Below are 17,409 nucleotides of genomic sequence, written 5' to 3'. Positions count from 1 at the left end.
AAGTAAAAATTATCTCGATAATACACACATATCTTCAAAAATTTGAAGAACCTTGTAAAAACTAGTTTCAAGGTTTTTAACATTAAAAAACATGATAAAACAAATTCTAGATATGAATAGCAAGTAGCAAAGATAAATTGACCTGATAATTAGCATAATTAAGCTATATATCCAAATTACATTTTATATCATAACTGCTAATAAAATCATAACTGGCCAAAGGGCAGAGGATAAGGGGTGGCAGCAAAATATGACAGAAAACGTGCAGAAAAGCAGTGAGCCATGCTGATCATGAACGGGCAAAACCTTTAGGAGTGAAAAAGGACAGAGTTTGCATTTCCAAAAAAAAAAAAGCTTAAAATTATAATAATCTGTGACCAGAAATTTTAATAACAGACACTTCTGGAGGCTGCGCTACCCACGAAGCAAGATGCTGCAGGTGGTAAAAAAAGGGACATATTGACTTAAAATCTCCTCCACACTTTTACACTCTTACATTCTTAGTTTTGAAAATGCAAACTATCTGTGGGAGTAAAAGAAAGGGTATAGAGTGTTTATGTTATGACTGTTTACATAGAAAGACTAGTATTGCTTACAACTACAGGTAATTTCCATGATCAAAAATAAAAAATTTAAGTAACTATAAGCACAATTTTAAAGCATATTCAAGGGTTTTGTTTTTGGGGTTTTTTTAAGAAACCCTTTAACAATACATGTTTACAAAAGCAAAATACCAACAAGTCCTTTCATGGAAGGAGAAGAGAACAAGAGGTAATTATAACACAACACGAAGATATTAACAAATAAATTATACTATGTTTTACAGCACTGTGCATCTCTGTGGTAACCAGAGAGACGATAACGATCTAATCATTAAATCCAGCTTTTCTTTGCTACCAACCTAAATAAATCAGTCTGAAGTAGACAGCATGCACATCTTGAAATGTAAAAAACTGGAAAATGTTTTCCATAGTTTCTTGCATCTATACATCCCTCACCATCTGTAAAATGTTAGGTCTGACATTTATTTAAGCTACATAATCTGCATTATTTATACAGCAACCTTCCTAACAAAAAAGACCAGTTTGTGCTCTAAATTTTTCTACAAATACAGGCTACTACAATACAGGCTATTATATTAGGATAATAAAAGGAATGTTTGTACCCTTTAATTTGAGTATATGTTACAATGCATTTCATAGGAATCACACAAAAAATGAAGCAAGGAAAATATTCTCCAATACATGCATGCCAATTAGAACATGGACAACATGGCCACTATGGTGAAACACCTGCATATTCAAATAAACATTCACTAAATAGGTTGTGGACATTAAGCCTTTTCTGTGCAAATGAAAACCTAGGCACAGACCAGCCTGAGAGGATTCAAATTGTTCAAGTTTTATCAAGCAGTTCCTCTAGATTGCAGAGCAGCTACAAAAGGTGCTAGTGCTAATGGCTCTTGAGCTAAAGATTGCTTAAAGCAAAGCGAAAGAGTGATGGGGCCACTCTGTAACAGATAAAACAAGGTATACCAATTGTCTGATGGGACAATATAACCAAATCTGGAGAACAAACCTACCCATTGAATGTACTGCTGAGACAAAAAGACTCACCATATGTGATTTTTTTCCCATTTGCAGTTTTCTGTATTTTGTTCACAAAACACAGTTTGTTGCATAGAGAGTAAAGCGAAATAGTCCCAGATAATGTGTTCAGCCTCTGTGACTGTGCTTTCATTTCATTTCTTTTGAGTAACCAACCTATTCTAAGGCCCCCACTGCAGGCCCATCTGCAGTGGAGACCTCCTTCACTGCAGGAAGAAAAGGCCATCCCAAAATTCTGAAAATTAGAAATGTATGGCCTGATCCCCTATTCTGTAGTAGTAATTTCATTTTACTATAAGCTGATTCAGTGAACTACACCAGCTGTAAAATGGGGTGACGAAACACTCAGAGAGATGTAAACCTATGGGCAAAAGAAAAAAAAAGAAGAAAAAGGCAAAAAAAGTTGAAAATTATTTCATAAAACGAGCCACTCAACAGAAGTCAGGAAACAATGTTTCAGCATTAAGAGGGACCTGTGAGACTCGCATCTAGGCATCTGTCCAATGTGGAGCACATCAAAGTAATAGAAGAAATGTCTTGGAAAACACAGTAATTTTGATAAAGGATATAAGAGGATTAATTAATACAGAATAGTAGGGGGAAAAAATCTCAGCTAGCTTTCAGTAAAAAAGAAAATGACCTTTCAGAAAATAAGTGATTGAAATCTTCAAATTGCTCACAGGGTAACCTTAGATAAGCTCTAGAAATCAAACAGAAAAATCTGCAACAGGGATGCATGGATGAAACCAATGAAAAAGGGATGGAAAATGTTTTCAGACAGAGGTGAGGAGTTTCTAAAAGGCAGACTTTAAAGCAGTATAATAACTGTGCTAAAAAATGGCAGAACCAAATATATAAAAAGTACTGTAGAGTCATATGAGCAATCAAGTGTACTAGTATCAACTTTCTTGTTGCTCAGCCTATAAAAATGCTATTTCTTGAGATACTATCATGAGGCTTCAGGAGTTTTTTAAATCTCAGCTTCAGCTTCTGGCATCTGTTGTTAACATAACAAGTGAACTACCTTGGACAAAAGAGAAGGAGAAAGGATGTTTTCCTGGTTATGAAGAAGAGGTAACCTAGGGGTATACTAACGGCAATAGAATGTGAGTTAGAGAACCCTTTTTTCCAGATTTCCCATTCTGGGCACCTGAATCAGGGTTTCCAAGAAAACTGATTGATACAGAAAATTGATATATACCTGAGCCTTCACCAATGACAAGTGATAGTTTGGTCCCAGTTTGCAGGTACAGTATATAATTATCAATTCCTTTTGGAGAAGTAATGTACAGAACTCAATTACTTATGACATTTGCCTTTGGAAAATATAAACAGTAAACAAATATCTCCAGTTACTTTGCACTAAAGACTAAGTTAATATGTTGGTATATTTTGGGAGAAGAAAACAAACCTAATAGAATTAAAGAAAAAATTATTGTTGAGAATCTGAAAATGAAAGTTTTCATGGCAGAAACATTGGTCTCTTTCTTTTGGTACAAACTGCTGTCCCATTGTCAGCTCTTTTCAAAGTAATTCCACTAAAAGTACAGTCATTATTTGAGAATTCTGGATAAGAGCAAATGAATTGAAGATCCACAGCTGTCTGTGCCTAATGACACAGGTTTCCTTATAAAACTGCTGAATCCCCTGGTTGGCTCTACTGCCTTTGTTCTGGTGTGCAGCATGGACCAGTTTTAGAGCAAAGAACTAGATCCTTTTTGAATGAAACTACACCAGATAATACATTCCAGGAACACAATGACAACAATCTCGACACAAACTGGCAGTCAGTCTGTGGGAACAGGCTAGAACAAGCCTGAAGTAACTTCCCTCTAGACTCCCACAAAGAGCACATCGGACACTTAACTAAGTGGGATTTTAGCACTGAGTGCTTCACTGAGCAAATTCACTCCCACCAGGCTGCCAGTGTAAACAGACAAACTGGCCAAAGAGCACAAAACCTGGAGAGATGTTAAATGACACACAACATTAAAATTGTCCAACTGTTTCTATTCAGTCCTCTCTTTATGCTGGCGTAGCAAGGTCCCAGAACAGTATTGCACAGTATTGCTCCAGGTTTTGCCTTTTTTCCATATGACATGCCCACTTGAATGAAATGGTCATTTTAGCTCAATCTGTCTAACAGCAAGGTTGAATCTCTGCTTTTGTCACTTGGTGTTTACCTCCTGGCTTTCATTAAGGGTGTTTGGCATTTTGCTGTGACAGGAGGGTAAAGATATAGGTTAGTGCAGCATTAAGGCTAAAAGAGAACAAATTCTTAATGGCTGATACTGGTTAAGAGGGACTATCTTCCTCAGAAGTGGTGCATATATTAATTTAAAAGACATAAATACAAAAACAATATCAGGTTAGGACATTTCAGTCAGAATTATAGCTCTCACTCCAATCTCCACTAACTGCTCTCTAATCTCCACTAGTAATATTTGGAGCAATAGTCTAAATATATATATATATTCTTCATGATGTGCAAGAAAATTATAAGCTTTGAAAAAACACACTTGCTAATGAATTTTACAATAAAGAAGCTTGACTATTTACTTATGTAGTTGGTGCCTCCTGAGTGATAAAACAGGGATAAAAATTTTGTAGAGATAACACTTTTGTTATTACTATTTGCTTTGGTCATCTTTTGCACTATTTCAGTCAGTGGCCACCTTCTAACCCTTCTGTATTTGCCTGCACACTTCTCCAAATGGAAAAGACTGCTAAATCTTTGGAGCTGGAATTTTTCCTGCCTCAGTCTCAGTATTTGTCTTTTATCTCATTTCAGTAGTTATACCTTTGAATATGTGAACAAGAACAGGACACGTTTGCCCATTTATATCCTCGTTTGACATTTATGTTCACATAACCATAGCAGTAAGAAAATTCAATACCTCTTCCATCAGGTACACCTTTGGAACAAAAGTTCAGCCATATCTGAAGATAACCCATGTTAGAATCTGTGATAAAGATCTGCACATGTACAGAGGAATACAGGCAGGGGACAGTCCAGGTAAACCCTGCTCTGCCTTCTCCCAAACTCATCACAAGGACCATCAGCCCATCTCCACAATCACAGGTGCACAAGGGCAAGTGGGAACCCATAGAGACTTAGGGAAAGGGAATACTCTGCCAGCCCCTGCAGGGCTGTCCCAGGAGTCTCAGTCTGGGCACAAAACCCACCATGATGAGGCAATTTGGAGTATCTATCATACTTAAGAGGTTTGATGCCCCAAGGGTGTCAGATACAATATAAGGCAGAAGAGAAGAAGATTTTGTGATTGCAGAGGACTTATAAGACTATTAGGAGAGGAATTAAAGGCAGGGAAATAGATGGATCTAGGTGATCTGGGGAGGAAGTGGTGTTGAAAATAAGTCACATCTGTTCTCTGTGTGTGTGCATGTGTGGGTAGGGAGTCCAAGTACCAGCATCTGGACTTGGAGTCCTGCATGGCAGCAACTGGAGAGACTGAAGGGAATAAAACTGTCAGTGAGTGGAGTGGGACCAGGGGTCAGAGGCCCATGTCTCTGAGTGCAAGACCACATGAGCAGCTGAGTGCTGGAGGGACCATAAGAGTCCTGCTCAGCTGGAGAGACACCCTGAGGTGTGGGTATCTGTAGGGGTGAGAGCTGCTGGGCTGGGCGTGAGCGAAACGCTGGAACAGGCCTGCAGCCTCAGGAGCTTATATGTCCAGCAACTGGAGAGACTGGGATCCAGGGCCAACTGAGGATTAGACAGAGTGTGTGAGCCCAGCTCTTGGATCTACCTTGTACACATCTATACACATACACTGTTGTTGGACATCTGTCCTGCTCAGCCGGGGAGGGGGCAGGATGAGGCTGCTGGTGCTGTGTTTGTGCAGCTGTTCTGTGTGTCTGGGTGATCTGTGCAGCTGGCCTTGATGTGTGGTACATACCTGTGCTCTCTGGGGGTGCTGACAGGGAATGTGCTGAGCCTTGCTGCTGGTTGGACCTGAGGCCATGCAGCTGTGGCAGCCTCACTGAGCTACTCTGAGCTGCCACCTCTGGTCTGATTCCCCTAATATTCCTGTGCTATAAAGCTAAGTCAAAAACGTTCAAAGTCTTCTATCTTATTGTCATTGAGTGATTTATGTTAAGATTTGCCCAGCTCAGGACATGATTACTAATTTCCAATACCTATCCCTTAGAAAATATTTGAATAACTTTTATGTTGTGCATCACAGTGTAACAAGGGGATGAAACCATATCTAAAGAGCAACAAGTGAAAAATCCAATACTTGTAAAATTTGGTTAACAAAATGTATCTGGAACTGCTGGAAAGGGGAAAAAAGGCACAGACTGCATAGAAGAATCATAGGAAAAAAATTAAAACTAAATCCAAAGCAGGTTGGAGGAAACCTCCAGGAATCACACAGTACAACAGCATGCTGAATTCAGGGACAACCAGGTGTTTTCTAGATCCCAGGGCTGGAAAAGCAAAAGAGAGGATGTAATAGGAAGAGAAAAAGAAGCCATGGACCCAGAAGATTTGGCAATGTGGAAAAAATAAGAAAAGGGAAAACAAAGCCAGACCTGCATTGGAGGGACAAGAAACCTGAGTTAAGAAAGGAAGTTGAGACTGATGTGATGGAGAGATTGACAAGGAACTGAAATCAATACTTGGAGTAGGAGACCAGGTAAGTGTCAGTTTTTTGAGGTATCTGAGGAACAGTGAGAAAAACTAAGAAGGGCTGCCAGGGTGAGAAATCTGAATGTCAAAAGAAGCAAGTTCAGAGAGGAAGGTAAAGAAAAGCTAACAGATTCCAGAAAAAAATCAGATCTTAAGAAAAGAGGCTAGGAAAAGAAGAAAGCCAAGGAGTCAAAATACTGTTCCAAGGCTTTGGGTCCACATTGGTTGCAGAGAAAACTTCAACTGAGGAAAGGGAGAAAAAGAATAAGGAAAAATTACCATTTCTTTTGAGAGGGAAGCTGAGCAATGAGGTAAGTGTTTAAGAACAGCAATTAAAAGACCAATGCCTTCTGTGCTTAGTTTACATTTGTTTGCTTTGTTTAAAGCTTCGAGCACATGACTTTTATGCTTAAGCAAATCTGTTATCACTAGACGATCACAGATTAAATTGAAAGTACAGAATACAAACTCCTAAATCATATCAAATCCTCATTAAGTAATTACCAGCACGTAGTTTCTTCTGCTGGAGAAAGTGACTTGATGTGGCTTGCTCAGTAGTTGTAAGCAATTAGCTTTTAAATGGGAAATGAAAATGGATAGTGTTTCATTTTCTTGTTCTTGAGAAAATAAATAGGAAATCCTTTAGGCTCCTTGCTGAGTTTGTATTGATGTTCAATTTAAATGTTCCTAAAATCAATAACTAATTAGTAAAACTTAAATTTTTGAGAAATTTCCAAGTTCTTTTGGAAATGTATCTTTTCTTACACCCTTGAAATATATAATTTAATAATGTTCCTGCAAATACAAGGAAATATGCAGTAATACAATGAAAAAAGACCATAAATGTACTGTTTTAAAGATATTTCCAGCATTTGATAGAACTGATTTGATCTTTTATATATAAATATATAGAGAGACTGCACTGACCAGAATATTAGTACTTTTCCATGAATATGCTTTTCAGATTGCATAATGCAGATTTGAATTATTAATGCTGAATTGATTGTTTGTACAAATTAATTGGTTTCTGCACTGTTTTTCTAGTGCACCAGTAAATGACATATATGTCACTGTGAGTGGCATATGGTACTGTGGTACTTGTCAATGATCATGAAACTTGGTTCATCCTTGGTTCATCAGTCCCATTTTTTGAAATCTCTTATTGAGATTAATAACTATTTGGCAAAAAGAAAAATAAAAAGCAAAAAAGAGCAAAGCAGAAATGTGAGTTTGCTCAAACATGTTTTTCAACATCATCTGTCCTCTGCAATAAGATATTCACATATCATAGTCCTAATATTTTTTTCAGAGAGCTATATTCTTTTGACTTAAGGGTTTTCACTTCTGTGATATTTTCCTCTGAAATTATTTGATTGTCATTAAATACATGATCTTTTTTATGTTAAATCCCAGATACCTTGCAAAACTCACTCCATCAGCTTGAATCTAATTTACTAAATGGTAGCACCTATCACTATATAGGTAAGTATTACCTATTACTATAGTAATAATAGTATTACCTATTATTATAGTAATATTACCTATTACTATAGGTAAGACCTATCACTGTCAGACATTATTGGCCAACAGCTGCATTGTTGTCATTCTATTAGTGTGAAGGGAATCTATTTAAAAAAAAAAAAAAAAACACACATAGTGATTATACTGAATCCCTATTCTTCCGTAAAGTCCCAGGACTTTTAAAATAATTTTATATGGTGGGCTATTTCCCACTTCACTTCAATGGAACAAAGTGCATCAAAGCTGTCATAAACTTTGAAGTTCCAAGGTGTCACCCTGCAGCTAACAATTACTATGTGAATGGCTGTGGCTGAAGCCTGATTTCAAAAACACGTGTGCGATGATTCAGATCATGGATTTCTGGTAAAGCATGTTTTATGCAGGACAAGAAAGGATGATCTCAAACTTGCTAAAAGGAACTGGATATCACATGACATTACATACCTTGATTTCCTACCCTGTCTTTCTCTAAAGAGCAGTATTTACCAGTGACGTATGAGCACTCTGAGAAATCAAACATTTTATTGGGAGGGATGCCCTGGCCACAGCTATTATTCTGATTTTGGGAAGGAAAGGAGTGGAGTTAAAGGATCACTTCCCTCTCCTGGAGCTAGAAAATGTCTGGAAAATGTTGCTTCATGGTTACACTGGCTTTTGGGCAGGAGGGCTCTTGTTGCTCTGGAGGAAACATGAAAACATGTCATATACTCACAGGATATGGTTAGTGAACACACGATCTAAAATACTGAGCACGTACATGGCAAAAGCTCCCCTGCAGAGTTTCTTATTGCCACTTCTCTCCACGTATCACCTTCATCCTTGTCTTTGGAAAGCCAGCTCTCTATGGGGAGACAAATCTCTTCAGCAGAAACAGGGACTACTCTTTCAAGCTTGACTTCCTCCAGGTACCAGCTGGGATCATTTCCAGAGTTGTCAAGGCCAATGCGGATTTTATTTAGCTGCCCAAGGTCTCTGAGACTAATCTGCAAAAAAAAAGTTAAAAAAAGAATCCAGATTTTAATAACAAATTACACTGTTATCTTTAGCCATCCTTCTTATACTGGGCATGCAAGCTAAATGTGCAGCTAGCATAGTCAAGAGTAATGAGTTTTGTTAGAAAGCTAAGCCTTAAAATACAATGAATCCCAGAGACAAAGAGTGAAAACATGTGGAGTAGTCTGCAAGTGTAATTTTATTGACTTTATTACCGCATTATTTAAAGTGAGTAAAGGGCTCAGAGAATCCAATCTGTTTCTAGACCTCTTCAAGGAATCCATTTTCTGGTGTTATAATGTAAATCTCTATTCCTAGACAAATCCTTTAACAAGCAGAGCTAAGTTCAGTCATTGCTACACCAAATCATACAAGTCCATACAGTTACCATCAGCAGAGCCCTGTTATCTATTCCTACCACTTATCAGTCTGCTACTTTCCTCATTGACTCCTCTTTTTTGTGCTCTGGTGCCAGGGTTAACTGTTTCTGTGAGTGCTGATGCTACACTGCAGCAAATTTAAACAATAAAACATGGCTATGTCGCATTGAATACTTCAGCCTTGAAATAAGAGCCACTATGTTTTGGGTCACAGAAGTATTTTGGGCAATTCTGGTGGCAGGAATCAAAGCACAAAAGCAGGGTTAACCACTTTCAACTTTTATTTCTTTAACTTTTTTTTATCAGTGTTGTATTTGAAAGGTCATGGTAATTGGGAAAAAAAACACCAAGTAAAAAAGAACAAAAAAGAGTTGCTTCCTTTACTATTATAGAAATTTTGTACTATTTCACATCAAAACAGAAAGGAAAAAAGGAAACAAACATCCCTGAGGCAAGCCTGGCACAATTCAGTCTCACAGGCTGAGGGCATGACATGTATGCTAGTAGTAAAAAGTCTGAACATACTTATGACCATTGTAGTAGGTTTTGCTATATTAAAACAGTATGTTAAAGTAAGATGTGCCAACTGAAGATACAATTATAGCCTTAATGCAATAAAACCATGTACCTCAAAGATATGCTCTTAATACTCACAGTGAAATTACAATAGATAAAAAAAGCACTCTGACACTAGCCACAAATGTAGCCGGGACATAGGCTAAGTTGCCCTAATAAATGCCACCCAACTGCAAAACAGAGACCTCTGCAGCAAGCAAGAGACTGCTAAGATTACCTCTAAAATAAACATAAAATTATATTAGAACTCTCAACCTTTATTGCAAACTGAGTAGGGTATGGTGTCGGTGAACAACAAAGATGGTGCTCTCCCAAGACAGAGGCACTGGCTGCTATTTGTGGTGCAGAAGTGTTAGAAGGAAATTTTGTAAATAAAACACTGATACCTTGTGATCTTATGTCCGTGATTAAATTCTGGCTTAATCCCTGTTGAAAGAGAAGCATCACAGCCCTCACGGATTATTGTATGCAATTATTATTACCATGATTCTTGGTCAGGACCAGGAAACTAATATTAAAGAGCCCCTTTCAATTTTTGAAGCAGCTAATCAGTCATTTGGCTATGAAGCAAACTGAAACACTGATAAAGCAAATCTTGCATATCTATTTTATATAGATAATGTGAGTTATAGTGTGTATCGTATGAGTTGGCTCAAAAGTGAAGCTAAGACTTTTTAAATTATATTGATTTATCATATTATGCTAAAGAGGATTTTTTTTGTTGTTGTTCCAGAAGGAGGTCTAAGATGTGAGATATGTTTCCAGGTGAATTCCCATGCAAAGACCATGAACATGTCCTTCTGGTCCTTCTCCTCCTGCTGTGCTCCAGCAGATCCATTTCCTTCTTGTGCTGGAGGCCCTAGAGCTGGATGCAGCGCTCCAGGTGGGGTCCCACAAGAGCAGAACAGAGGGAAAGAATCACCTCCCTCAACCTGCCACCTGCACAGTAGATGATCTTTGGCAGACAACTGATACAACCAGAGAAAATATCACAAAAATATGCATATGTAGGTGAGCTGACCAAAAAAAAGGTTGGGGGGGAAAGAAAGAAAAGAAAAAAGAAAAGAAAGGCAATTTGAAAAAAGAGAGGGAAATTATGAAGGCCGTTCGTCACCATATCAGCATGCAGGGACTTCCTGCTACTGGATAAGCAAGAGAGCAATCCATCAAACCTAATCAAATGAAGTTTCAAGGTAGAGAACAGAAAGCTCTGTCCAGACCTTTAGGTTTCTCCGGGAGATGTATCTAGTTGCAACTAGTTCAATTATATTTGTTCAAGTCCTGCTCAGCATCTCTAAATATATATGTCCTTGTGTCTTTCTACACTTCCTATCCCTCCCTAACATTCACACTCTAAAAGCAGTTATGATATAATCAAAGAAAGGAAGTTATGACCATGTGCTAAAGGGAATTTTCCCAAAGTTTCAAGTCAAATATATTTGATTGCTTTCAGCTAAGGGGAGAAACAGCATCAAGCATTCTTGTCTAATTGACTTACAAAATAAGAGGTTTTTATATGATAAACTATGCTGGACTTACAGATAATGGCATATTTCTGAGTCTGAAAAGTCTCAAAAATCAAAACACAGAACACTGCCCATTTGATAACAGGCTTGGTAATATGCTTATAATTTTTGCATAATATTATTTTTCTGAATAATTGTTTATTAGTGACCTTGGGGGAGAAAAGTCATGTTTATTCTTAGGTAGGAACTAGGCAATGGCAGAGGGGAAATCAAATGTATATGATGTTCTGAAAGACATATAATACAATTAGAAACTTATTTTCAGTACCAGTTGCATATTTGGGGCTTGGAACAATTTGTCTTGATGTCAGATCAGATATAGCATTGGTTTCTCATTGGTATTGACTTGCTAACATGTTATTTTTTGTCAATTGGAATCCCGTCAAATGTGTGTCAAAATTTGCTCTTGCTGTGAAATGCAGAGGAAAATATTCTCATAACACAGTAGAGCTAACGATATTCTTTTGACAACATAAACAGTGTCTTGAGGTTGCTTCTTTCTTCCCTGTGTTGAATAAATTGCCTTGAACTTCTGCATGACTTGAACACAACCTGGCATTTAGAAATCTACTTTCACAGCCAGAATGTTCTGTAAAAAGTTGTAAACAAAGTTGACTTTGTCACCCTTGTTAACAACGTGCTTACAAAACCTGCGGTCTGGCTGCTCTACGATGTTCCAGCACTAAAGCTGCAAAGTAACATTCCTTTTTATGTGGAAACAGCCATTCTGATAGGCCTGCAATAGATGTCCTAAGAGGAAAGGATGAGTTCCAGGACTAAAGCATTGCTCTGAAAATCAGGCAGCTAGATTCTATTCCTGGATTTGCTTTAGGTTTCCTGAGAAACTACAAAATTCACAAGTCCATTTTGCTCCACTTTCTCAACCATACAAGGACAACATTTACATGTCTTTTACAGGGACATAGCAATTCTCTCTTCATAAATTTTGAGATCCTCAGAAAAAGGCACAACTCCAAAATTCTTTATTTTTTTTTCTAAAATGTTCTCCTCATTTTGTGTTAGTGGCTACTTCTCTAAAATTCAATTGAGATATCAAAAATTATGAATTGTAATGATGTAATAGAGTTTGGACATGGAGGGAAATTCAAATTCCAATATGCTGTGGCTTACATCAGCCACCCATAGAACACAAAACCTAAACTGCAGAGGTCATAAGCAAGGGCATGGAAACACAGATTGAGGTAAAGGGATCTAGACACCATAGACATCAGGTATGATGATCTTCTTAGGGATGACCTGTTAGAGAAATCTTCTACAAATGCTAACCTCTTCCCAGAAAAAGAGTTTGCAAAACACCTGAGTCACCATCTTCAGTTAACTTTTTGGTTACATTCCTAAGATTGTGGAACTCCTGCTGCATTAACCAGTTTGTGTTAAGTCCTGTAATAAACTCTAAAGGCGATGGGCCTCATATAGACCTTGCTTATGTGACAGACTTCCAGCATTTAATAAACTTAAAAATATCATTGTGACTACAATGATAGTGGTAATTCTACTGCCTTTGTAGCATTTTTCTTCACCGTTACAGGTAATAATATGTTCAACGTATCATATTTCATTGCACAAGTACCAGTACAAATTATTGAAAAAACTGCCCACCACTTTCAAAAGGGCCATGTTTTCACACACAGGGTCTTTGATTTGGTCATATTCTAAATGTTTGCAAGCAGTTAAACTAGACTGACCTGCTAAACAATACACCTATATGCTTTGCTCATTGCTACTATTTATAGGACTAAATAATCTTCTTACCATAGGCAATGGGAACATTTTCATTAAATCATGTGTTTGACAACTTGGCCTTACTTTTTGAAATTGAAGCTTAACAAAGCTCATATTTTATCATTTGTTTTTAAGCATAACCTAAATCCAGGTTTATCAGCAAGAAGTTATACCTAAAGAGGATGCAAGGACTAAATTCAATTCCATTTCTAAACGAGCCATGCAAATACACTTTTTGGTCCCCAGCATACCTGTGATATTTTGAATGGAGTCAGTATGACCTATTTTCATGTACTTAAGATGTTTAACTAAGTGAAAAGTGAAGTTCCTTGTCTGAACAAGAAAAGGTTCAGTGGAAAGGTACTTCAATAAAAGGATGGGGAAAATACATGTAATTACTCCATTTCTCTTTTATTTACTAGAATAAGCAAAATAATTTCACTGTTCTTCTGTTGTGCAGAGAGTATCCTGCACTCTCTTTGAGATAAACTCAGACTAGCATGAAAATCACTTGGATAAAACAACACTTCAGATGCAGCTGCACCAAAATCCTAATGTCTAACACACCCACCAGAGAATGTGCTTGACAGACAGTTATTAATTTCATGTAAGGCCACTTCATTAACAGAATTTCAGAGAAGACATGTACAGCAGTTGGATTCCCAAAAGAAAGAAAAATCATTGATTGCATTAGTTTAACTTCCAGAGCATCAGCATACAACAGAGAAATCTTTGGAAGTAGATAAGATTTTTTAATTGTGAACATGCAGCTAATAACTGTTGCCAAAAATACAATAACTATTATACCAGTACAGTACAAGGGTCCATCCATGCTGATTGCTTTTTCCAGATGTCTGAATTCAATTTCTTAATTGTGCTCAAAAAACTTGGCACAGTTACACTCTAACTCAAGAACTAGAATATGTCACAGGTGCCCACACATAAACATAACAATGGAGTTATGCAAAGTAAAGTAGTGTATACAGACACGTAAGGAATAGGATTAAAGGCCACACAAAGATCAGTATTATTTTTTTCCTACTTTATGCTTGCTTCGGTCACAAAAATAGATTGGGTAAACAAATACTGCTCATTGCACAGTGTCTTTCCAGTGCACTCAAGCTCTGGAAGAACTTCACTTTTACTATGGGGTTAATCAAATTATGCCAACAGGAAGTAAAATATTTATATATATATATATATATATATATATATATATATGTGTGTGTGTGTGTGTGTGTATGTATATCATACACTTGATACTGCAGTACATATTGTCTAATTACTGAACAGGAGACACCACATTCTTGAAGATGGGATAGGCTGAGGTTTTTTTCTCCAAGATTTTTTGTGAGCTCTTTACAATCCTGTGTTGTTTCTTGGAATAAGCTAAATTTTGTTTAATGTACAGCCTGTAGCTGATGAAGATAATTTTACATACTTCTCCCTTTTATCTCAGCAAGGGATGAGGTTCATCTTGTTATCATATGCATTTCACAGACAGTGACAATTTCAAGCGGAGTAACAGGAATGGGTATGACTGTTTTATGCTGCCTTAAGCAGATATGACTAAAGCCTGGGCTTCTCTAAGTTTTATTCAACTTTTTCTGGGCCTAAATGGTCATTGTAGAAAACAGGGACAGCTGGAAAGTAGCAGGACCTAAGCAGTGTCCAGCTTTTAGGCATTGTTAGTCCCATGGTGAAGAGTGTGGATAGCTACATCAGTGCTTCTGTTCGCTTTTGCAATCTTCCCACTCTGGAAGGATTCTAACTGAGCTCATTTCAGCCTCTTTTATTTGAACATCATGAGCAAAAGCATGAAAATGGATTTGTTTCAACCTATTTTTGCAACGTTTCGTTTTCTTCTCACTGCTTCTCCTTTTACTTTGGAGATCTCAGTTTTGACTGATGAAAGAATGACTGTGGATCCAGAATACAAGAATGAAAGAGTCACAGTGAAACACAGCAGATTCTTAGAGTCTTTAGGACTGATTCCAAAGAAAGGACTTTTAATTATTCATGTATAAGTTATTTAAAATTACTGATAATTTTATTAAACAGGAGGAAAACAAAATGAAAAACAACAGATAAAGTTCTAAGTATAGCACTTTCTTGAGATGCAGTACAGCATGAAGGTGCAGCTGATGAACACAACTCCTAACAAAGTACAGTGAAAGAGGAAGGAAAATGGCAGCACTTTAGCAGCCTCATCATGGGAACACTGTTTATTAAGCTTTATAGTATTAAGTATCTCTTCAAGTATTATAAGAGCCCTGCTTTTCATCTCCCTATATTACTTTCTGGTATTTACCCTAGACCATAGAGTGTTTAAAGGATTGTTTATGTGGATGAACAAACTCCAAATTGTGTAAATGGATGTGGCACCAGCTTTAAAAGTTTGAAAAATGAGCTCATGCAGCAAAAATCACACCAGGGATAGATTTCAGTTTCCAATGCTCCTAAAATATCATGCATACTTCATGTTCTGTACTTGCAAACATGGAACAGCTACCTTCCTTACAAAGACAGCCACCAATCCCAAAATATAATCTAAGGTTAAACTGAAGATTTTGAAGATTTCTTAGGAAAAATTCCAGCATTTCTAGTAGTTTAATTTAGAGGTTTTTTTTTTTTTTTTTAATTGACAATGTGTTGAGATTCTTAAGACCAACACCACCCTAAAAAGATGGAAAAGATGATTATGAAGCTCATTCACAAAGCAAATCATGGACAAATTCTTGTTAGAGAAATGCTATGTCCTGTCACTATCACTAAGGCAAGATGTATTTTGAAAGCACAGCTACTGAACCTGTCAGTGTTTTTGCTGGCTCCATTATTACTAGAACAGCAAAACTTGTACCCGAAGGTATGGAATTATTATGTATGGAAGTAATAAAAATTGAGAGATTGCAGCTGGTTTTTACAGAAGATAATAGGCTTACAGTCTTATGCTTAGTTCTCTTTGACACAGAAGGGAATATTTAGCATGACCAGACATTAAAAGAATATTTTTAAAATAATTTCTTTATCAAACAGTGTGTACAGTCATGAGAGATAATTCGGCATGTTTCAAAGAATGATGATGCAGAATACAGGGCTCCAGAGAATATAATTTACAATACAATTAAGGCTCTAGCATCTTGAGGAACCCAGTGTTCTGCCAAAATCAGTGTTTTTGAAATACTGAGAAATACTCAGGGGCTGTGATGACACCAGAGAAAGATGAAGGAAACTGATCAGCGTTGTGATGAAAGCTGTAACTTATGGTAGATTGATATTCCTCTACTGAAGAAGGAATGACTCTCAACAGAAAAATGATGCCCTAAAAACTATGCCTGAATAGTAACAGAAGCAGAAATCCACAGGCCAGAAGTATTTTCTTTGAGCACACAGGGACAATTCAGAGCAGAAAAGGAAATCCATCAGATTTAATTCTGTTTTTTTCCTGCTCCCATATTGCTTATCCTTGACATACCCATCTGGTAGGAAAAATTGCTAAGCCGCAAGAGAAAATGCTGTGCAGAGTACGTATGACTGTCTTGAGGAAACCTAGAACCCAGGACCCCAGTCAGAAACAAGAACTGTCCCCATCACACAATTGTAAATTACCTTCAATTAAATTCATGTACTGCCATCATATGGAAATCTCTAAGGGTAATAACCTTGTTACATTATACCTGCATTACAATGGACTTTGGCCAGTTTTAAATTTCATTTACACAAACCTTAATCAGAGATAGCCAAGGTTAATGAAGTTACACTTGCTTTATAAAGCAATAGAAGCAACACTCAAGTTAAGTTCTAGAATTAAATCTCAGGAGGCTATAAAGGAGCACCAGCTGATTTACTCAAGTTTTATTAACTTTCTTTTTTCATTATTTTTAATTTTACTTAATAGTCATTGTATACTTTTACATATCCAAGTTACTACACAGTTAACTGTGCTGTCTATCAGACTACTATTCTTGATTTTTTATTAAGACAAGCCAGTACAGTTCAGTCTCATTCTCTTTTTGTGGGCCATTTCTCTGTGATTTCTTATGGTTGCATGTGTGACTACAGGGATTTTGAAATTATATGGTATTTTGATTGTTTTTGTGAGGCATGACTGTGTTTTATTTTTTCCATTATATTATGCTGGTCTCTTCAAGCACTCTTCATCAGTTAACACTTCCTTTTTTAAAAACTGTGCTAGAAAGTTTCTGTCTGGCTGATTTTGGTATCAAAAGATACTTTCTGTCCTATCTGTCACTGATTCCCTATCATCTGTTTATTGTGCATAAATTATTTAAACCTAAGTGACATATCACAGATTTGACTACTGCAAAAGGTACAGTCCTAACCGAGGAACAGCATGAAGTAGAGAAAATGGCAGGAATTACAGGATCTTGTAGAAGCCCCAAGAAATG

General features: G+C 37.0%; 1 protein-coding gene across 1 annotated transcript in view; it reads right to left on the bottom strand.

Moving 5' to 3' along the window:
• Positions 1 to 17,409, bottom strand: part of RP1 (RP1 axonemal microtubule associated) — a 166,926-nt gene that overhangs the window by 89,185 nt on the left and 60,332 nt on the right. Inside the window, 1 exon segment of the mRNA XM_038126920.1 lies at positions 8,540 to 8,765. Within this exon segment, the coding sequence (XP_037982848.1) occupies positions 8,540 to 8,765 (226 nt within the window).

The sequence above is a fragment of the Motacilla alba genome, chromosome 2, assembly GCF_015832195.1.
Source record: "Motacilla alba alba isolate MOTALB_02 chromosome 2, Motacilla_alba_V1.0_pri, whole genome shotgun sequence".
Classification (NCBI taxonomy): Eukaryota; Metazoa; Chordata; class Aves; order Passeriformes; family Motacillidae; genus Motacilla; species Motacilla alba.
Note: the sequence above shows the minus strand (reverse complement) of the source record. Positions and strands in the feature narration are given on the sequence as shown.